At 36.0% G+C, this 23,722-nt stretch overlaps 1 protein-coding gene across 2 annotated transcripts in view; it reads right to left on the bottom strand.

Moving 5' to 3' along the window:
- Positions 1-23,722, bottom strand: part of MCPH1 (microcephalin 1) — a 134,498-nt gene that overhangs the window by 99,536 nt on the left and 11,240 nt on the right. For both annotated transcript variants that reach the window (XM_074861695.1, XM_074861696.1), the window contains 5 exons: positions 22,244-22,358; positions 21,560-21,697; positions 19,238-19,330; positions 16,016-17,029; positions 9,698-9,810 (listed from right to left, as the gene is read on the bottom strand). In XM_074861695.1, coding sequence (XP_074717796.1) covers positions 9,698-9,810; positions 16,016-17,029; positions 19,238-19,330; positions 21,560-21,697; positions 22,244-22,358 — 1,473 coding nt within the window. The remainder of the gene's footprint in view (positions 1-9,697; positions 9,811-16,015; positions 17,030-19,237; positions 19,331-21,559; positions 21,698-22,243; positions 22,359-23,722) is intronic.

Below are 23,722 nucleotides of genomic sequence, written 5' to 3'. Positions count from 1 at the left end.
CACTGTGAGGTTAATTTGGATAGTTGAAGTCTCCTTGAGATTGCCAACTATGCAGGAATGAGTGTAATTTCAGGTGAAGATACTTCTGAACACGTTTGCAGCCCAAAAAAGTAAAACTCGGATTTATGTTAAGTTTGTGTTAAGATACAAGACTGTAAACTTCAGTAAATACTCTGCTGACAAGATTGCAATCCACTTGATGATAGTCAACAACCTGAGTTAAAGCTTTACTGCTCTCCAGACAATGTGGTAAACAACCAAACAATACTTTTCAGGCTTTGAGGTGCAACAGCAATATTATGAAAGGTAGAACAATAATTAAAAAAAAACCCCACTTTTTAAAAATTTTTAATTTATAATCCTTCAAGATCCTAATCATACATGCACACCAATCTTTCAAAAAAAATTTTCTGTACTGTGATCAACAGCCACTGTTTTCAGCACTTCTGGTTCTTCATACTAGTAGGAAGTAATACATCTATTAACAAGCAATGAAGTGCAAGGTTTGTTTGTGAGCTCATAATTCAATTCTGGAAAGATCACACCACTAATCCATAAAATGTTTAATTTTAATGTAAAAAAGAATGGTAGTATTTGTTAAATTATTAAAAAAATTTAAGAAAGACATGTCAAATGCTGATGAAAAGGAGTTTAGGAAGTCTTTTGTTCAGATTAATTTTTAACAATTTTCAAGAGCTGTAAGGCTATAATTTAGAAAGCAGTTCCATCAACTAAAAGATTTCTGGCCTGTAGAGTCATGCCAGATACCAGTAGGTTTATGTAAGCTGTTGATTCTTCCAAGAGTTAAATTTCCCCCAAAAGAGAGGATCTAACCAGCAGTTGCTTTTCCTCCTGGTAGTTTCTGATGTCAAGAGGGAAAATAGTTTCAGTTTTACACTGAGTCTTTCCCAACCCAGTTGCAGTCCAGTGGATTGTTTGGTTTTCTGGCATGACAATTATGACCTCAGTGTTAAATGTAACAGTGTAGAAAAGAATTGTGATCTACCAGTAACTCGAGTTAAGTTACAGCATACATACGTATCTTCAGCAGTGAGGTATGTGTGTCTCAAGTACTGACTGTATGCTCTTACACAATGTTTATGTACTGTTCCCCTCATGGTCTAAGCCAGAAAAAGTTCCATCCACCATCAAATCCAAGAATGCAATAGACTTTTAAATAAAAGGATGGAGATGGTATAGATGTACTTCGAATAACTTGGGATTCTAGGATTTTATTCTCTGTGCTTATCCCTATCTACTCTTTAGCATGGATAGCTCTCAAGCATATTCCTACTTGCCTAAAAGTAATAATAAAAAAATATGTTCTGACTTTATATGTAAGACCTCCTAAACAGACTTTGGACCAAAAAATCACCATCTTCGTGTCTGTGTGTGGGTGTAACAGTGAAGTTTTTTTTCTTAATTCTATGCAGACAGAAACTCTCCATATACTTAGGCCTCTATTTCTTGAATAAGGTTCTGAAAAAGAACCAATCTGTTAATCTGTTGACCGAACAGAAATTTGGTGACAATTTTATATAAAAACTTGGGTGAATTCAACTCCTCGATCTTACCTACCCTGCCTGCTAAGATGACAAACTGCAAAGTCAACCACCTGCTATCACTGTCATGGCACATGTTTCCAGTATTCCAAACAGCAATCCATACAAGAGTGTGAACAGCAGCTGCAAGTGTCCCCGGGACAACAGGAAACACCCTAAACTTGAGAGGAAGTTGTACCTTTTGCCATAGAAAGGTACTGACTTGAAAAGCCACTTTTTTTTCAAGTTAAGAAATAGATGACAGCACTTCAGTAGGTAGCCCAGAACAGCCAGCGTGAAACCTATCATAAAGAGAATAATTTCTAGGGACCCAAGGCCATGAATTACCCCACTAGGTCCATCTACAGGAGATTTTCCTGGTAGGAATGGTAGCACCCTAAGTGGTGTTAATGAAGCTGTTACCATTAGGACATGGCCCAAAGCATCCACTGTAAGATGTAACAGCAGATGCCAGGAATATGGTTTCTGTTCCAGAAGCCCTCAACTAGGTGTGGGAGAAGTATGAGGAACAAATTCACTAGCTGGACAAAGTCCAGAACCCGAACTGCCTTGTAAAGGTTGAGTGAAAATACTCATGAGATTAAACATACAGCAGAATTTATAAAACTGTCTCAAACCATGGGATACATAGACATCCTTTACAGTGCTATCCTCTAAAAAGCATCAGCATGACCAGTAAGTACCAAGTCACAGGCAGTATTTTGAGACTCTGCTTTTCAAATATTACTAAGAATATTTTTCAGTAATTTTATCCATATCATATTAGCCTTGCTGATACTAATTTTAGTTTTTCTTATATATCACTCTTATAGCATTCAATATTTTTAAAATCCATTAGGCTAATATGAAGTTCTTTGATTTTTTTCATTACTTAACTTTATACCAGAATAAATATTTTATCAAATAAGTCTCTGTATATTCCATTTATATGAAAAAAATACTAACTCTACTTATTGATATGTCATTTTGTTCTCAAATGCAAATATTATTACAAAACTTGGACATTTGGAACAAACAAATGACCACAGCTACATTTTGGATATAGCAGTAGCATAAGCCGTGTCTTGCTAGTAAAAATAAACCTTCTTGTTGGATTTCAGTGTCCCATTCAGTGGCATATTTCAGACACTCCAAGGAAGCAAATTTTCTGCAGGGATGTATAACATTAGATCCTTTTATCACGAACACTTTCAGAGTTACCTGTCCCACAATGCAGTCTGCTCAAAAGCTGGTTTCCCAAAAATTTGTTTCTTCAACTTCATGTTGAGTCAGCTAGATAACTACAGTTAAACTTGCATCAACTATGCAGTTGTCATCAGCTAGAGTTGCTCAGACACTTTCAGGATTACTTCATGCAAAATCAGACATCTTGTAAACAAGAAACATTCTAGGATAAAATCAGATATGCATAAAATCACACATCCAGACATTTGTCCTAGTACATAAATGAGCTGCTTGGGATTGGACCTCTGTTCACAAGGAGGCCCTAAAGTTATTAGTGTTTGAGGCATGAGGCAGAAGTATATCAGGCCCTGGGCCCGATTCACCCCATAGACCCACTTCAAATTGAATGGGGTTTTGCAATCCATGGAGCATCTATACATATATGGCAAAAGGGACCAGAGGGCCCCATTTGCCCCGCTGGGTTCTTTTCACGTAGTTTTAAGGATGCAGAAAAACGGTATTCCACCTGGGAAAAAGTTCTATTTGTAGTAGCCCTAGCCCTACAAGAAGCTGGAAAAATAATACGGAAACAATCCATCTTATCTTGGAGAGATAAGGGACATGTGTACTTGTTGGAGTTACTGTTCTAGTGGATATAAAAATCAAGATAGACTGTGTAATAAAATTTATAATAAAACTAAAGATTGTAACAGGAGTAAATATTGTTGTATACCCCATACACACTACCCTTCAAAGAGCCTGCCACTCACTGCAAAACCTGAAGTATATTTTATGGATTATAACGATACCTGGACTTGTAAAACTAGTATATACCCAGCTTCTCTGGGACTAGCATGAGGATGCTCTAACAGAAAACATCTCTACTCCATCTGTAATCCTGATGTGACATCAATTTGTTCTAGAAAACATCACCTGGCAAGTACACCTTCTAAGTAACTAGACAAGGTATGTTTTAGGAGAACTGAATTTACAAGTCCAACAAGTATCAAAGATGACATTTCAAAATTGTCTAGCATTAGATATGATATTGTTAAAAGAGCAAGGAGTATGTGGTATGTTAAATCTAACTGATGGAGAATGTTGTGTAACTATCCATAATACCAGTACCTGTGTAAAGGAAACGCAGGCCAAAAATGAAAGAAAGTGCCAATCAAACTGCCAAAATATTCCAGTAATTCCAGCCAAAGCACTGGTTCACTGAATCTTGGTTCACCTCGCTCCTGTAGTCCTGGGGACTCACGGGGTGCGGGAAGTTGTTAGCATAAATTGGAATAACTTTATTGGTTGGATTTTTGTTCTTGATAATTGGCATAGCTATTATCTGATGTATGATTGATTACCCGTCTACTCGCTGATACTCTCTCTTTTCTCCTGCTGTCCGCTATGTTCGTATCACCAACCTAGAAGACGACATTGAAAACACTCCACTGACCTAGATGACAACCTTGAAGACACTCCACTGACTCTCATTGTTTGAGCCACAGGGTGGTGTCACAAACTGTTCATAAACAAGAAACTGTTTGCAAAGAGGATGTTTCAAACAACTCGAGTGGGATGCCCTGTGGGGGGGAAGCAAAGGAAGCTCTGCAGAGGTGGGGTGGTGGGCCGTTTCTCTCCCCCTCCCTCCTGTTGTTGCCCAGAGACAGAACTTGCCTAACTGCGCAGGTACAAGCCAGAAAAAATGAGAACCTTCTGGAACAACCTACTGCGTATGTGTAAGAAGGACTATATAAAGGCAACACCTCACGTGTGTCTTGGTCAACCCACCACCTACGGACCAAGCTGGCTACTCTGTGACAACGTGGGATCCAAGGTTGGTGATTTCCCCTTTTCCTATCCCCTCTTCCTCTCTTTTCTCTTTCCTCTTTCTGCTCTCTCTCTCTTACATATATTCATGTGTTTAAGTTTTGTAGGAGTTGAATCGCAATCAGTTGATCATTGATGGGTTATTAGGAAAATAGCCTCATCGCCAAAGTGCCTTTATCCGTTGCCCGGACGGTTATCAGTTCATTGTTGCCAAATTGTCTCCATTCATTCACCAAAGTGGTCAGTTAATAAAGTCACCAGCACAATTCTTCCTCTGAGTCATTGTCGTGACTCAGCGCGCCCTGTGGCTCTGCCAAGCAGGGACAGGCTCTTCCACTGGCACTTGGGGAATTCAAAAGATTCACCCCCCTTGTAACCCACCACGTGGGACAAGACAGTCAATACCATAAAAGTTTCTCGATGGTACCATGCAAGCACTCTTACACTTTGTGGCTTTAGTCACTCATCACTACACCCAGGAGCAATCAATTTGAATAATTTTCAATGACCACTTGTCCACCCCCCCCCCCCCATCACATCATTTTCCCGAAACCATAAATGTGTAGGTAGTTCCAGTCTCTTCACAACTGTAAATGAGCTTGCATGCTTCCACCTTGTGCAATTCACACTAGTTTAATATTCATTTGCAACTCGAAGTCAGTAACATTTCAAAGTATCAGTGTTTAAAATGCATGTACCTATTCAAAGCAACTACAAAATCAAAATTGGAAGGAAAATATAAAAAGATGTTGCCCTCTAAACTGATACAATCTCTTTAAGACAGTCTACAAATGCACACATCAAATACAGACATGAAGTTTTCCTGAATGTCTGGTAAGATGCTTCATGTTTTATAGTTACAGATTTTTCAGGATATTAAATTTTGTTTTGCCATCAATAAAATATTTTCAAAAAGAAGGATTTTAATAACAGGATCTAACTGTGACCTGCTTCATACTAATCGTTCCACACCATGAGCCTTACATTCTTTGCAAAAAAATTTCTCTTCTCTCAAAAATCTCTTAAGTTCATTGTTGATAACTTTACCTTTACCCAAATCCAACAGCTACAGAAATACAAGCCAAGATGAATCTGTTTAAAAACAAAACTGAAGGAATTTCAGTTAAGTCCATACTGTCTCCTCTGTGAAAATATGGTTTTAATTATCGCTCATGATGCTTAACTTTTTTTCACATGGTTGAAGGGTTTCTTCTATTCAGTGAGAAGACAGTATTTTAAGGGTTTTTGAGTGTAAAATTTATTCCAATTGCATTTCTAGTGATGTAATACTGTTAGATCCTTTAAAAGATATCTATCACCTCTCATGTCCCTCTAAATTATGAAACAACTTTTTGTTTGAATAAAAATGGCAGTTACCTGGTTATTCACAAGCCTTTCCCTGATCTGTTTAAAGTACAAAATGTTTACATTTGTGACATGCAACAGGTATTGTGATAAATGTAAACATTTTTGTGACATTAAGCAATGAAATGAGCACTCATACCAACAGATTAACACCACTGTAACTAACTTGTTTGAATGCATTTTTGTCTTTATGATTTTTAGTTCTTTCACTTTGCCCTCCCTATGCAAAGCAACAAAGAACTATGTATTCAATTCCATGGAATAACTGAAAACTGCATCACAATGCATAAAGGGTTTATTTTATCCCTGCAATCCAGTATCATCAATTTAGATTTCTAGACCAGGGAAGCCACCTGCTGACATTCATAGGCATTAATCCACCTTGTTTATCCTTACCAACTCTGCATAAGAAGAATCTGGAACTATCCTCAATTATGTGTTGTCGTGTCTCTAAACTAAGAAGTTCAAACTTACAGCCAGGTTTATAAATCTGTCTTCATGCGCTGCATTTGAATATGTACAACACACCAAAAGTCCTGGGTTTTTTGGGGTGGTGGTGTTTTTGAAATCTAGAAAGTTTGTTCCTGAAGCCATTAAAGATTACTGAAAAATCTTCCCCCAACATGCCTTCACCTGCCATTATAAACTGTTCTGTCTTCATGGTTTTTGTTACTTGACAGTACAATTTTAGATAACTTTGATTAGAACTCTTCCATGTTAAGAGTACAATAAGCATGCATATATAAATAATGTAGATAAAGAAAATATGAGTACTTGTAATCTTAAATTGTGATATAAAAGCACCTAAACAAAATCATTCTTGATTTTAACTTCAGCTAAGACAAAATACAAGAAACTCAATCTGCATGAGGTTTTGAAGAAAACAAATGCATAACACGATAGCACAACAGAGCATACGTTATCTACAGCTTGATTTATATTAAATTAAAGAAACTACAAATAACAAAATGAAATAACCATGGATGTAATGGTAACACTTGGGTCTGGTCATATTTCCTAAAGATATTTTTGTATGGCTTTTTAAATATTTACCATCACATAGTGAACTCTAAATGCCTACTGACATGCATTCACTATAGCAAATGAGTTACACAGTGTTCAGTGTATATACACTGTGAATGAGTAGTGAATGAGTTATAACTAAAGTACTCTAAAAAGTTTCATTGTCTAGGAATTACATGCAGCAAACATCTAAAATGTTTTTAAAGAGATATTAGATTACAAACTCTTTTTCTATGAAAAAAAAACCCTAACTGCAATTGATATTGCCTTCAAAATTAAGAGACTTATAGCTAAGTAACAAATGTAACAGATTATACTTATAACAGATTCCCAGAAAAGCAGCACTATGAACTGAAGCCTCATACTGGAACTATTCAGTACAGAACTGCATATCCTCTAGAATAATTTAAAGGGTTTGAGGTTTTTTTCTTTTTTAGATATAAAAGGTCTGGAGATTCATAATAGTCACATTTCTGGAAACAGTCCATTAAAATAGCTAGGAAATGGCATTTCTTTTGCACTTGTATTTTTAACATAAACTTTAAGATTTAAATAAACGTTAGGAAATTCTTCATACTACTATGTCTCAATAAAATCATTTTTTTAAAAAATATTTGTGCTATTTCTCATATACTTTTTGCTTTGGGCAAAGGAAGCAAACTAAAATTTTCTAACTTCACGTTCACATTGTCAAACATTAGCAAAATGTTGCAATGTTTAAACTGCAGCCATTGAAAAAAGTTTTTATTAAAAATTTGTAGAGTGTTTAGTTGTTTTTAAAAAGCTTCAACAACATATTGTGACTGGCACTAGAGAAGTTTTACAACTTAATTCTTTATAAAAATTTAGACAGTCTAATTTTGTTCAAAACAATATCCTCTTAAAATTGCTTCACTAAATTTCCTACAGATCTCCAACACTGGCTTTATAAATTTTGCATGTATGTATGCATAAAAGCAGTGGAAAATAGATCTTAAATAGCCATTCATAAACATTTAATATATATTAACAGACAATTGCTTGAGGAGAACATGAAGTAAAACTTTCTGGTGTTTCTGGTTATCAGACTGTCTCGTTAAACCACATAAAATCTTTTTGTGAAGTCCTTTTTACTTTTCAATCAAAAAACTCCAACATTGTCTCTATATGAATTTGCACAGTCAAAATGCAACTGGAAACCTTTAAAATTATTAAACAAAGAATATATGACAGGAAAAAAAGTATGTGCTGCTATTTTACTGGTATTTGAGTCAAATTGTATTATCACATGGCTGAAATGGATGGATGAAAGAAGCCATCTCAAAACACTGAAATAGGTATTTTCTCCAGCTACTACTTAGCTTTTGCTACTGTTAAACACCTCGCAGAACACGCTTTGCAAGCAGACACCAAGCAGAACCATCCAAAGACACCACCTTTGACTGCAAGACCAGGTCTGAAAAATGGGACCAATAAAAAAGAACTTCATATAGTTTTCTGTTTCTCTTCAGCATATAATAGTTATGTTGGGATCTTAAGAGAAATGAATCAAAACTACCACTACTGTATAATGCTCTAGTAGTGTAATTACACAGGAGAAGGAATCAGTACCAACAAATCTGATAAATCTCCAAGCACCATTTCTGCAGACAGCCTTAGGAAGAGCCATTGACTGTAGTATGTGGATATACATTTAGCAGCTTTAGTCAGATTTCTGTGTGAGGAAATGAAACTGTTCTGGATAGATGCATTAGTCTAAAAAGTAGGCTATCTTATGTTTCTGTAGGACATGGATCTAGAGTGAAGTTGATTTATACGTTCCACATAATACAGTTATTAGTTATACAAATAATATAGATGTATATATTTAGGAAAACAAAGTGAAAAAATACTCAAGAAAAGTAACCATCAGTAAGATGCAGGCAAGAAGTCATATAATAATTTTAACTCAGAGAAGATCACTTGTTAATGGAGATTAATATCCCATTCTTCAAGATGTATAAAAGGATGAACAGCCTAGTAATTGCACCTGCTCTGAACTTTTGCATAAAGGAGGATCAAAATCTGTGATCAATCTCTTTGAAACTCCATCTATAGCTACCAATGAACATCTGTCGAATTTATTTCATATAATTACTTACCTCAGACATCTTTTACTGCTTTAGGACTTCCCATTCTCAAAACAAGTCAGTGCTCATTTTAATTGTATGACTTGCTACTTACTGATATAAAGAACACTATCAGTTTTATATTTACTTAGAAAAAACTTTTACAAGGGAAAAACACCTAAAAAAGATTCAGTGCTGACCCAATCCTCTCACATTTTTTACATTCAAACTGAGCTCACATAATAAGTTAAGAAATTTAGCTTTACCTAGAAGAAAATGTTGCATAAATCTTTATCCTGCAGAAACATCCACGGTGTATGATCCACTATAAAACAAAAAACTCTACCCCATTTAGTAACTCCTCCAAAAAGGATAGGCATCTTTTCAGGTTACTTTAGCGGCTTTTCAACTAAACCAGTTTGAGCTGGCTTACCAACCTCCTTTACGACATCAACTTGGCATGGACCTTGCCACCACAGGTTACCAGAAAGCTGAGTTCCATGGTTATATGTATTGTCTTTGAACACATTTCAAGGAAAGTGAGATTCAGAAGAGTTTTTAAATTAATAGTCCATGGAAAATACATTTTTTTTTTGTACATACAAAGGCACTCAGTGATTCTTCAAGAAAAAGGAAGAGCTTAACAAAAGTATGTCCAGTTAAACTCACCTTTTGAAGTCTTCTAGTTTTTCTTAACCCCCCATTGTGCTTATTCTTTTGTTCATTAAAAACTTTGCAAGATCCATCAGTAACATGACACTCTGAAACTTCATTTTCATCACCTAGAAACCAAATTTAGAAACTTGAAATGAAAAATGCAACCTTGTGAAATGAAACTGCCACCACTTATCATAGCACGTATAGCTATGTACAATTAAGATACCTAAGTGAATAATCTGTACCAGTTATTTTTTCATTGTATTTCAGTTACAGAAAAAAGCATGACACTCAAGCATCTGGCTTCGTCTTTCTGATCTTGCATCTGATCTTGTAAATGGATTAGCTGTAAAACTCCTGATTTCCAATACTTTGAAAACCATATATTAACTACAAGTAGAGAATCAGCTAAATTGCTATTTATTACAAAATCTGCAGTTTCTCTGAATACAGAGATATTAGAGTTTGAAGCAATGGTGGCTAGATCTTTCCTTTCTTACTGAAATGTCAATGCTTTCAATACACACACTATGTTTATCTGAAATGACCTAAAGGTCTGAAATGTGTTTTCAAACACTTTGCAAGCAAATCTAGCAAGCTGTTATCAGGCAAGGATTGCATGTGGATGCAGGCATATCAGTCCTATTATTTATAAAAAGGCACCATGCATAAGAATGTACTCTAATGTGGCTGCCAAAAAAGCAGTATTTTTCATCAAGTATTTTGTGAATTAACATATATTTAATTCAACACTGTCAGGATGACTTTTATAAACACTAAATAATAAGCTTTTGAACATTTGAGAAATTAGCTTGCTTGCATAAGATGAAAAACTTTGATCTTTTGATCAATGAAGTCTTAATTACTGAATATTTAAATAGATCATTTTTCCCAAATTTAATTCAATGGAGTCTACTTCAGGACATGAGTTAATTTTTCATTTCAAAGAAATGCATGAGACCAGTTAAAGAAAGTTTAATAATTAGTGATTAAAGTGGCCTAAATTCAGCTCCTCCCAGATAAGCTTCTGATTACTTTTGGAAAATACTGAAGGGTACTATCCATATTTACTAGTCTGACTGCATGTATAACTACGTATCATTTGTTTTTCCTCCGTCAGCTACTTAAACTCTTAATCCTTGAGATGACTGAACAACAAATTACAACACAAAAAATGGTGACATACATTTCCCATTACCAATTAGTTATTTTAAAATTATAACTTTAAAACTAGTGAAAATTTAATCACTTCACACTGAAGTTTCACCTTTCATGTGAATTTACACAGTATTACAGTAATTCTTGTGTAATACAAGTAAACCTGGCTTTCAGGTATACCCATTAATTTAAACTCAATATTTAAATAGAAAGTGTCATTTAAAAAAGGGAGAATTAATTACTTAAGTATGTCAATTTTAGTATTGCACTGAGGCCCATCATCTTCAATCACTGAGCAAGACTGATGGCAAACAGCAGAGGAGAAAAATCTTGCCACACAATCAAAAAAAGCTAAGAAATTTAATTCCTTTTGCATGGAAAACAATTTATAAACATATATTTTGAATCTTAAAAAAACCCCAACACAGGACTGAAAAGGTTGTCAGGATCATTTACCCCAAACAGATGGGGGTAAAGCTAGGTATGTCTCTTATTTCCAGTAAGTTACTTCAGTCACTGTAAAAGGAAGATCCACTGGTTTGGGTTTTTTTGGAGGGGTGGCTTGGGGAGGGAGCAGTGAGAAGTGGTGTAATATTCCTTTTGCCACTCTTGGCCTGAATGCTCAAGCTCTGCAGCTCCTGACCCACTTGCAATGAAAGTCTCAAGACCTGTATGCTCAGACCTCGTTTCAGCTAGGGTTCACTCTCATTTGTTCTTCAGATTTACAGGAAAGCAGAAACAGGGGACAATGTCCATCATCTCTGATTATCAGTTTGGGGATCTATGTGTTATATAAATAAGGAGTATTCTTTGCAATCCAATTCCTCCTTTTTCTCTCCTATCAGGACTTCTCAAACACTTTCCAGCTTTTCCATCTTGTGGGTCTCAAGCTTCGCTGTCTATTGCTTGTTTTTCCCTGACTGTTTTTTTAATGCAGTTGCTCAGTCACAAGTAAGGGGTTTTCATCTTTAGTAGCTTTTCCTAGGGTATTTCAGATAAAGTTGACAGAACTTTTTCAAGCAATTCCATGCAGTTATCCCTAAATTTAATTCAAATATGCAGCTAACTCATGCCACTGTGGTCCATTAGATACCCTAAATCTCTTCTAAAACATTGCTCAATGACTGGTATCGAAATCAACAACTCTGATAGCACTCTGAAGTATTGTAACAAATCAGTGACTTCAATTTGCAATTTAAGCTTCTCTTCTACTCATTCAGATCATTTATCAGTGAGAAGTTTTGAGCCAGAATATTATCTTCAAATTCCACTTGATATTTCCTTTGAGTTAAAAAGCAAAGTAATCATTAGGCATACTGAACTAGTTCTGTTCAATCAAATCAATTATGTTTATCTGAAAAATTTTATCTATAGCATAGTGTTCTACTTTAAGAATGATAATGAAGTATCACTGCAATTAAGCTTATCCCAACTATGAAGAAAGTAAGTCTGAATTTGTCATCATTGTATGCACAGAACATTGAATAACTTTATTATTGTAGTTATTATTCCAGCAGGGAAAAATATCAAATTTTTGCTATTCAGAACATTATTTCTTCAAGTCTCCTGAAAGCTTATGTGCCCACCAAGTTCTCAAAAAGAACTTGTTAATGGTTAGAACAATTGTATCTTGTTTGTCATGCGCTCTAGGACAAGTGTCAACAGGCTTTGTAATTTCACAACATCAAAATAATCTTCAACCTGTTCCTCTATTCAGAAATATTTGTCCATTTTTGTTTTAATAGTTAGTTACAATTAAACTTTTTGTGAAGATAAACCAAACAAGGAATCAAGCAAGAAATCGTTTTCATCTTCATCCCTCATTTGTTTTTTAAAAAGACACAATAAAATGTCAATAGAGGACATCATACAACATTTTTAGTTTTTTTCTTCCAAAACTGAAGAAAAAAGGCACATCAAATCTAAGGAACTTTTCACATGTGTGTTTCATAATGACATAAACAGCTTTTTTAGCAGCATTAAGCACCTAGCACCTCAAACCTCAAGTAAAACTCATTCATCTAAATTAAACTTCATCATTTTTGCATCAAATAACAAAATGATAGTCCAGATTCCCCATCTTAACTCTGAACTACATTAATTACACTATAATGGGTCTTAGTTTATGTCTTATGACCAACTAAGATACTTGTCTCCCACATTCACCATAAATATCTAAAATTAACTCAGCTAAGGCTTAAGTTTATTTAGGACTGGAAATAATGATAAGTTCCAGTTCAAATTTCTAAATGATTTTAGGATGATAAAAATTGAAAAGAGCATACTCGTGCATTCCTTGCCCAGTATTATTTATTGTTGTGGCTTTCCAAAGAAGAGTCATAGGAATTCATCAAGTCTAAGCAAGTATTGGCATTCTAAGCCATGTGGGTCAAGTGCCAACTTACCCTACTGTCAGCTCTTAAAAAAGTAATAAGCAGAGGGACTGGATTTCAAAATAAATCCATTTACAACATGAATGACAAAGAATTTCTTAGACTCTCCTAGTAACACAGATCATGAACCTTCACAAAACATAGCATTATTGCATTTACATAAACTTGTATTCATGACAGAAGCCATTTCTTTCCTCACTTTGTAACTGCTAAAAATTTAGGCACTGACACACAAAAGCCAGTTACACAGCACTTATTGATAACAGAGCACTGTATCAGGTATGGTTGGCTTAGTCAGAAGGACAGAAAATTTATTTCATCTCCAGAAACAAAGCTGAGAAAGTAAATCTGAACAGAAAAGCATCTTTTAATATTGTTATAAGACCTAATTATTTCAACTCTCATATCTGTGACAGTTCTCTACTGCTCTACTTGAACTATGACTTGGAGTAGGATGAAAATATATAGCCATGTTTATGCCTGCACTGCTCAGCAGAACACCTGGGCAGCCTTGAATGTACCCTACAAAGGAATGTGAAGTTTGCTACAACACTGGGACTTGAAAAGTTAAGTTTCAGATTAGCCTGCACATCACATTTCTACTGTAAAATCAAATGTTTCGAGTAGTCTATGGAAAGAAAGCTTATCAATCTCACTCCTTGTCATTAAAGACACTGGGTAGGAGGGCCACAAAGTCACAGGGAAAAAATGGGCACAAAAAGTGTTTGATGTTTAAAATATATACAATTAAATTTTATATGGATATTTGATTACTCCTAACTGTATATATATGATGAGAAAAACAATTCTTTAGCTTTTAAAAATAATATACTGTATTTTCCAGTTTTCAAATCACATACAACATACAGAAAAACAAGGCAATTCACTATTTATTTACTAATTGACAGGGACAAGAAATAACTTACATTCAAGCAAAAAAGGAAATATTGAACCTATATTTAATAAAAATCAATTATTCCATCATACAGTGTCACAGTAGTAAGTTTAAAACAAGATTTTCATTTTCTTCCACAGAACTTGCATTATTAGGGAAAATAAAGCTCATCTTCCATTATTGATTCATTCCATTTTTAAGTGAGTTCATGTAAGCTGCCAAACTTGAGGTTCTACTTGACTACACAACAGGAGCTGAATACATTATACTTGGGAAAATAGCCATCACTGAACAAATCACAAATAGTATTAAAATCCAGTAATTAAAAACTAAAAACACAAATTGAGATTTACAGAAATTGCTAACAAAAAGGATGAAAAGTTATCCGATGTTCATAGTTTTGTTTTCTGAATACTGTTCCTTTTTCTTCTCCTCCAAAATCTTAAATAAGTTGTCCAGTGAGAAAATAAAACATACCAGATACATGCCAGAACACTGATCATAATTTAATCACTAAAATTTAAAAGTTAATTTTAACTGGCATGCCTGAATTTTAAAGTAGTAAACCTTTTCTCCTTCCACATTTGTTTTCATGATTGTTTAATGAAAAACAAATTGTTCTTTGACATTAACAAACACATAATTTAAGGATCATCTGCTAGTACATTGCCACATGGCAAAAAACAAATAGTGGGTTCATACATACACGAGTGTAGATTTATACTTGTATAACATATATTCGCATCAACTTTTTTTAAACTGTTTTAATTATACACTCCAGGTATTAAAATACAGATGTAGTGAACCCAAAAGAACAGCTCACAGTTCAGCAACTTATTACCCACAGATACACCACAGTCACCATTCAACATTTCCACTGCATGATTTCTTAAGTCTGATACCAAGTCTGTTGAGCCCTTTAAATTAATAATTAATTTTATATAATTCATTGATGCACTGCTACAGAATTTTCTAGGGAAAACAATTAATATACAATTATAATTGCAAGTATTTAACCCTATGTAAGGCTTGACAAACAGAGCTCAAAATATCAAAATCTGAAAGCGATTACCCCAATGCAAGTTAGGAGCATTTTTCAGAAAAGTTCCTGAGATTCAACATTCTAGTATACATTTACACTGAAAAAACTTAGGGTAAACCAACCTGAAAACACTCAAATATAAAAAATACTTTGTCCTGCTTTCAGCTGGGATAGAGCTAATTATTCTTTTTGATTCTTAAAATTATTATTAAAAACTAAGATCAGTTCTATATAAAAAAATCCATGGTTGAAAAAGATGCTTACATTGCAACTCTTGCATATGCCTTCACATGTCTTATTCGGTCTTCATCATAGCACAAGTTAGAAATTGCTAAATCAAATGTTTCTGAGATTTTATGCCCTTAACTGCAATTAATCTAAAGTAGCAATTTTAACTTGTGAAATAAATGTAATTTGAACAAGGGACCCTATGATGAGGAGTTACTTATGAACAATTTACAAAAGCAGCATAACATTTAAACCAGAAAGACAGACTTTCTTAAACAGACTTTGAATAGCAGCAGAAAGTTTACAGAACACCAAGCATTAGGGGAAAAGAAGGCTCACGTACTTTTGCTGCATTTTGTGAGCACAGTTTCCTTATCTCTTGGTAACTTCTTTGTGTTTGTAATGTATGGGAAAACAAATAGGTGTTCTTTTGTATCCTATACAGTCCTTTATTTTTGAGTAAAATAACTCAGTACTGCAGCATTTTCTTCTTTTGGTGCAATTGTGAAGTATTTTTCCTTTGGGAACAGCAGTTCATTTTGCAATTTAGTTGCATGAGTATACCTAATGCAGCATGATAACTTTTCATTTTCCAGCTCTATGTAGCAACTTACCAGTAGTGTGAGTACAGTAATTCTCACTGGTTCTGTAGGATTTTTCATGAGCCTGCTGAGGCAGCCTATTCACATCATCAGATTCAAGAGATTCTGCAGTGTCAGCTTTGTCACCATCTGACATATAATTTAATGGCACACTTCCAGGATGTTCAGCTGGTTTGAAGTTTTTCTCTACTGAAACATCATTTGCTGGAATAGACTTTTTCCTACTTTTCTTGGAATTAGTATGTGGCTTAGAGAAGCTTACATTAAGTAAGTCCATGCTTGTAAAAGAGTCTTTGCAACAAACTTCAGGAGAACTCTGTGATTCCTTTGGTACTTGTACCTGTATTTTATTTTCATTCAAATCAGATGATGAAAAGAAGTCTTCATAAGAAGCCTCTTCAGTGCAAAAAGACTTGTTATATGTAGTAATTGCTTGCAAGAACTCTTTAGACCCTGACGCACCCAGTTCTGAGGCAGCCAGTTTCAAACTAGATAGTGTTGGTACTTTCTTTCTCTTCTTGTCAAGAATACAATCGTTTCTGTCAACAGGGAAGCTTCTATCCAATGAACATGTATTTAAGTCTTCACTGTTCATAGGTGAATTATTGAGACAGCAAATCAAAGCAGGAACAGTATTTAACTTAACTATTTTTTTGGAAGAAGTAGTATGACCCAAGCTCTTGATGTGGAGAAGAGACCTTTTGTTTGCAACTGAAGTAGTCGGGCTATTTTCATCCTTCTGATTTTTCTTTGGAAACTTTTTTAGATCTTTCCTTTCTAAAGACAATTTATCATCCCAAGTGTGCAGCAAAATCCGTTTCCTTGTTAAGCTTCTGCTATGCTGTTCTGGTGTTAAGGTCTTCTGCTCATAGCTATGTGAGGGAGAATTCACTGATTTACTCCTGGATACATGCATATCAGTCCAAGTATCACAGGTGTGTTTTTCTATGTCTGTTTTCTGTATCTTTAATTTATCACTTCCACAAAAATAATTACTTGAGTTCAAGCAGTCTTCCATTTGCTCTCCTGCAAAATATGAAAAGTGGTAAATGTATTTAACACAACAGAAACAGTACCAAATTTCTTACTAAAATACACAGGAAATTACTGAAAGAAGAAAGCAAGGATTTAACCACTTCTCTGGATATTATAGAGCAAGTCATCAAAAACTAAACAGAAAATGGATTAGAAACAAAGCTCATTCTATGTTGACATGAAGCTACAATAGCTTTAAGTATATATTCTTACGGGGTAATAAGTATCCCTAAGTCATGTTCTGCTTTCTTGAAACAAAGCATCAGAGAAACTCCCTTTCACTCTTGCATTTGTGGAGGAAAATGGCAAGATTTTACCCTGACAAAAGGTAGCTATAGTAATACTGGAAACTCAATATTTACTACCACAGCATTACCACCAGTTCATAGTTTTTGCAGTTAAGATGAAATTAAATACAACATCATAGTATCATACTCCATACATCAACACAATGTATTAAAAATAATTAGAATGTGGAAAAATAGATAATTTCATGTAGCTATTCTTATGAAATGATTTTGCAGGAGCTGTTAAGACAGAATGTATTAATAAACTTCACAATAAATTCCTCTGAAACAAGCTAGAATCTTTGATTACCCAGAATAATTTTTAAAAATTCAGTTTGTCTACAATTTGATTATCGACATAGATTCTTTTGTTTAAATACACATCAAATGCAAAGTTTCAGCAATGCTCCTTCTTTAAATGCTCCTGTAGGTGTTAGAGGAAGTCTTGATGTTATTTGCTTACTAAATATAAATAATATTTTTTAACATAAGGTGTAGCTAACTAAATTCAGAAAAGTGATATATAAGGAGATGAAAGGAGAAGTTTCACATGACATGATCAGACTCCCATATTGACAACTGAAAAAGTATTAACTTCAATCCCCAAATTAAAACTGGATTTTGGAACTTTTTTAACCATTATTAACCAACATACTCTCTGTCCTGCAAGCACAAACAAAAGGGCCACTGTCACAGAGCATCAGAGATGGAAGCTACACTGAATATTGTCATGGAATGTAGAGGTACAATTCTTCATGTAAAATTACACTGTGCGGTTGTAATGGTAGAAGGACATACACAAGGTAAAGCTCTAGAATCATGATGTTAAACTCATGAGTACACAACCAAAATAAAAAAGTTTGTTGGCGCAGCTATGCTACTTCCAATATTATTAGGCTATTACTTCTCCCCAACATTGCACAAAGACATACCAAGCTGTTTCAGGCTACAAGATATTGCCACTGTTCTCATGTAAGCCAGCATAACAGAATTTCTGTATGATGTCAACAAAATACAACACTTGAAAACAGCATGAGGTATAGCTTACTGCTGGGGTAGAACGGAGTAAACAGACCACTCAAGTGGCACTCATTATGAATTCTAAAAGACTGTCTTCTCCTTACTTTTCTACTGAGATCGAACACCAGCATCTGACTTCAGCTTTTTGCTCGTATGACTGACAGAAGACATGAGGTCTGAAGTACATACCCATTGCATATGTGATTAATGCTGTTAAGATGCCCACTGACACACCTCAACAGCCTTCACAATAGTCTTCTTCCTTACATCCTGCTACTATGCCAAAACACAGGAACAAACCCCTAACTTTATGAGACTAAGAACCTTGGTAACAAGCAACTTGAATTCAGCTGCAACCATAAAACATTTTAAAAGCTGATTTATTTTTACTCGTTATTTCTTCGACCACTGAATACTTGGGAGAACACATGAGGTTGCCTTTTAAATTCAAGTTTTTCAATTGAAAATTTGGAAGACATTCCATCGGTCTGAGGCGTCTCTCTCATGCAGTTCTTCTTTGCTTCCCACATCACACTGTTCGGTGCGTACTCCGCATTCTATACAAGATCACTGTAAGAGCAAAGACTACACCATGCCAGTACAAGAAGCCATTAATGGGGAATGGTGTGAGGAAAGAAGAGGAAGTGAGGCAAGCAACACAGCAGTAAGGTGGAGTGTTTACCCAGTGTGATTCCTCATGCTCCATTTTCCTTGAATTCTTATTTTTTACATACTTTGTCAGTTAAGATAAACTAAAATAATTCAGCTTCAAATATAAATCATAGAGTAAATATATACAGTTCCCATTTCAGTATACAGTACTTTTCAAAATAAAATATACAGGCCACATACTACTTTTAATTTCTGCAATATATAAAGTTGTGTTAGTTACCTGGTAACAATGCATCTTCTGAATTAGTTAAGACACAAGTAGACAGCAGGGAGTCTCTTGGTGAACTACTTGGAGGTAGAGACATTTGTGAAGCTAGGAATTTGTAAATAATAAACCAGTTAGCCCTATTCGCAAACATACAGATTTCCACACCATTTATTCATATTTCAGAACAGCTCAATTGTAAGACAAGTCACTGCTTTGCTAACTATAACCATATAAATAATTACAGACTGCTCAGCAGTATCTCAAATTTACATACTAACAAAAAAACTACTAGATATTCTACAATTTTAAGCAATTTTTTTCTAGATAACTCAGCACCACCTTTTTCTGAAACTAAAGAACGATGGCAAACCATTTAGAAAGTATTAGACATTTCTAAGTAAGTTGAGGCATTTCACTAAAGAATCTGTCAAATTCTGCAATTAGCAGCAAAGCCTTGATACAGCAGATATACTTTTCAAAACATTTGAAGGTATTATCTTCGAACTTAGAGAAAACAAATACATAAATGAGATTTAATTTTTCATCCATGGGTCACTGGTTCTTTACTCCCCCCTCCCCCTTCCCAATTATTTTTGAAATTATAAACTGACAGTTTAATTGACAGACTTCTTAAAACTTCAAATACTGCAGATTCCCCCAAAAGATGTTCTACATTTCAACAGTTTCTATAACAACTGACAAAACCTAATGACTTAGAGCTCTATACTTTCACAGTAAGGTAATGCAAACACTAAAAAATGAATTGAAAACTGCAATCTAGATTTAATTCACCAGGATCTGCATTTTGAAGTCAACTAGACTTATTCAATTAGGTAATTCAAATCCGTTCATTTTTTAAAATCCTGTTCCTCAGTATCTGGACAGATCAATTTTGGACTCCTTTTTAAACTGTTGGGCTGGGAGTAATAACATTATAACCTTTGTCAAGTACAGCATTCACACTAAAATTTGACAAGAAACAAGATTTAGAGTCTCACTGTATAAAGTTTAACCAAGTTGTGATAAAGCAATTTACAAGTTTGGAAAGTCTAGCTTAAACATTAGTCTTCTTGAGCAGTCTAGTGATTAAGAAATTCATTTTGCAATCTTTGTCTTCCATGACTTCTTGTGTCCTTGTCATGGTTCGAGCCCAGAGGGCAACTGAGCACCAGGCAGCTGTTCACTCACCCCTTCAGCCCCCAGCGCTGAGAAGGAGAAAAATGAATTCAAAAGGCTCAGAAACCAAGATAAGGACAGGAAGGGATAACTCGCCCCATTACAGTCACAGGCAAGACAGACTCATTAGGGGAAGAAAAAAAAAAAAAAGAGTACCACTGTTAATTCAAACACTAACAAAAGAAACAGTTAACAGAGTGGGACAGTGAGAAGCATTACCACATCTTAGAAACACCTCCTCCCACCCCTCCCTTCTTCCCAGGCTCAGTTTTATTACAGATATCTACCTCCTCCCTGCAGCAGCTCAGGGAATGGGGGGATTTTCAGTCAGTCTACCACTCCTTCCTCCTGGGGAGGGGAGTGGGAAGCACTCCTCTACATTTCTCCCCCTGTTCCACATGGCTCCCCTCTCATGGGAGGCAGTCCTCCATGAACTTTCTCTGGCATGAGTTCTTCCCACAGGCCGCAGCCATTCCTGGGCAGCTTTAGTGCAGGTCACCCTCACGTGCTGCAGTCCTTCCAGCACTGAACTACAACAGCAGGGGCTTCTTCCCTCTGAGTCCTGGCCTCTAAGTGCAGCTGCCTGCTCCAGTGTGAGGTCCTCCACAGGCTGCAGGTTGGCATCTGCTCCACCATAGACCTCCATGGTGGCAGGGGGGCAGCCCTGCCATCTCACCACAGGATACAGGGGGAGCTCTCTGCTCTGGCACACCTTCCCCCCTTCCTCCTTCCTTCCATTAATCTCAGTGTTCGCATAGGTGTCCTTCTCATAACTCCTCCTCACAAGTCCCAATCCCTCTCAGGCTTCCCTTCTTAAATATGTTATTGCAGAGGCGCAGCCACCATTGCTAATTGGCCCAGCCTTGGTGCAAAGGCAGGTCCAACTTGGAGCCCCAGGAGCTTTTAAGAAGCTTCTCACAGGGGGCCACCACTGTAGCCCCCTCCCCCACTGCACAAACCCAGCATAGCCCTTCAATAGAAACTAATAGCTAAAGCGTTCATACCTACTCAAAACTCGGGAAGATGGGAGGACCTGCAATCAAGTAAGATATGAAAAAAATTCTGAAGGCCAGAGCAAGACAAGTGTGCCCAAATTTCAGCAATAAAGATGGTAGCCATTTGTGCACGTTCATGGATAAGTAAAATTTAACTTCTTACCAGTAGGAGAAAGATTTTCTCTTTTTTCCTTTATCTCCCTTATTCTTCTTTCCATTACACTGCATTGATCTTTTCTTCTAACAGGGCTGTATACAAGTGAACCATTGTCTTCAAATAGTAAAACTGGTACATCAGTTTCTACACAAATAAATTGCATTTGTACATTAATATTTCCATGCTGTAACAGCTTCAGATGAAGCTTTTTTCAAAAAAATTTGAAAAAAATCAGGTTCCTTATACCTAGTATCACTACAGATGCCTTAACACCACAAACAAGCACAGAACTCTGAAAAGTCAACTTTATTTCTCATGGTGAGATAAAAGTGAAAAAAACCAAAAAACAAAAACCCATCAAGTGATTTAAAGAAATAACTTAAGATATTTGATCCTTAGTCCACAGAATCACAGAATCATCTAGGTTGGAAAGGACCTTGAAGATCATCTAGTCCAACCTTAACCTAGCACTGACAGATCCCAACTACACCATATCCCTCAGCGCTATGTCAACCCGCCTCTTGAACACCTCCAGGGATGGGGACTCCACCACCTCCCTGGGCAGCCCATTCCAACGCCTAACTACCCGTTCTGTAAAGAAATGCTTCCTAATATCTAGTCTAAACCTTCCCTGGTGCAACTTGAGGCCATTACCTCTTGTCCTAACCTCTAGTCCAGAGTAGTTCTTACCAGCATTAATCTTTTGTATAGCTAATTCTTTAGCCATCTGGTCCAGTCTTCTCTGCAGCTTTCTATCATTTTCTGGAGTTTTTTCAACAAAGTCTTTTGGCTGCATACATTTGTGCTAGAAGACACAGAACTATTAATTATACAGTATAAAACTACCAGAAGTAACTACACTTCCTATTTGCCTACAACTTTATCACAGTATTATCAGTGTTCATGCTACTTATTGTCACCTTGAGAGTTACAGATAATTGTAGAAGTTAACGTTTTTCAAAATGAACTTTAATATGAAATAAGAAAGAACTTAACAGATTTTTTTAGGTTAGATCTTAGTAAAAAGGAGACTAAGTCACCATCTTTTCTTTTTTGCTTGCAGCAAAGCGTTATGGAGGTATACCAAAGCAGCTTCACATAAATAATAAACTTGAACTAACTTTAATTTGTAACCAAATCCAAACAGCCAAAACCAATGAGACAAATGCTCCAATAACCAAAACAATGTTCCAATAACATTTAACAAACCACATGTACGGTGTACCAGTTGTGGAAGTTATTACTACACAACACCACAGAAGGGCGATGACACATAAGAATGATGAGTCTGAAGTGTGCACACACTCACTCACTGAAGAAGAAACTCTCACTCAAGGGTACCCAGAACTTGTAATCACTCACCTAAAGGGGATGAGGGCTCACTCAAGGATATCCAGAAGTATTCACTCACCAAGGCAGGGGGGAAGGTGAGGGCACTCAATCCCAGGAAGTCTCCTTGGGTGGAATCCCAGTCCCAAGGAGACACCTTGCGATCACAGACCTGCTGCTCCAAGGAGAACTACTCAAAGGGGGTCTCTGGCAGGGGCCCCATGTTATAGCCTGGCTGGATCTGAACTGTGGTCATATATGGTCAGCATTCTAGAAACTTCTCTCAACTAAGGCATTTTGTTGGCTAAGGGCCTTGTCTGTTGATCAGGGGTCCCACCTCCCTTTTCCTGACATGGAGAGGGGGATGCTGGTCTGGGGGTGCTGGTGTGCACCAGGACAGGGTGTGTACGTGACAGCAACTACGGTGTGCCACCAGAGGTGTGAAAATAAAGGCATGAAAGAGCCAGTGGCTGCCACCTTAAAAGCCCTAGACCTTGCAGGGGGTATGTGTGCTCCTGCCACACAAAGTGAAGGCTTGAAAGATCAATTTTTTTAAAATACCGTGATTTTAGGGTTTGTCACAAGTCAGTGAAACATAAGCCACACTGCAGTCAGGTTTTTTTGATTAGTTAATCATTATGTCATTTTAAGTCTTCATTTCTTTATTCACCAGTATAAAAGCTCTACTTGTACTATCCTTTCTTCAGATAACATGTCACATCATCACAGACATGTGACTTAAAACCTACTCAATTGGATAGGTAAGAGTTTACAGAACGTTCTGAAAATAGTTCAAATGCCTGAGGTCAGGAAGTCAAGTTCAAACTTTGAAGATTATTA

Source organism: Strix uralensis, chromosome 3 (genome assembly GCF_047716275.1).
Source record: "Strix uralensis isolate ZFMK-TIS-50842 chromosome 3, bStrUra1, whole genome shotgun sequence".
NCBI classification, from domain to species: Eukaryota; Metazoa; Chordata; class Aves; order Strigiformes; family Strigidae; genus Strix; species Strix uralensis.
Note: the sequence above shows the minus strand (reverse complement) of the source record. Positions and strands in the feature narration are given on the sequence as shown.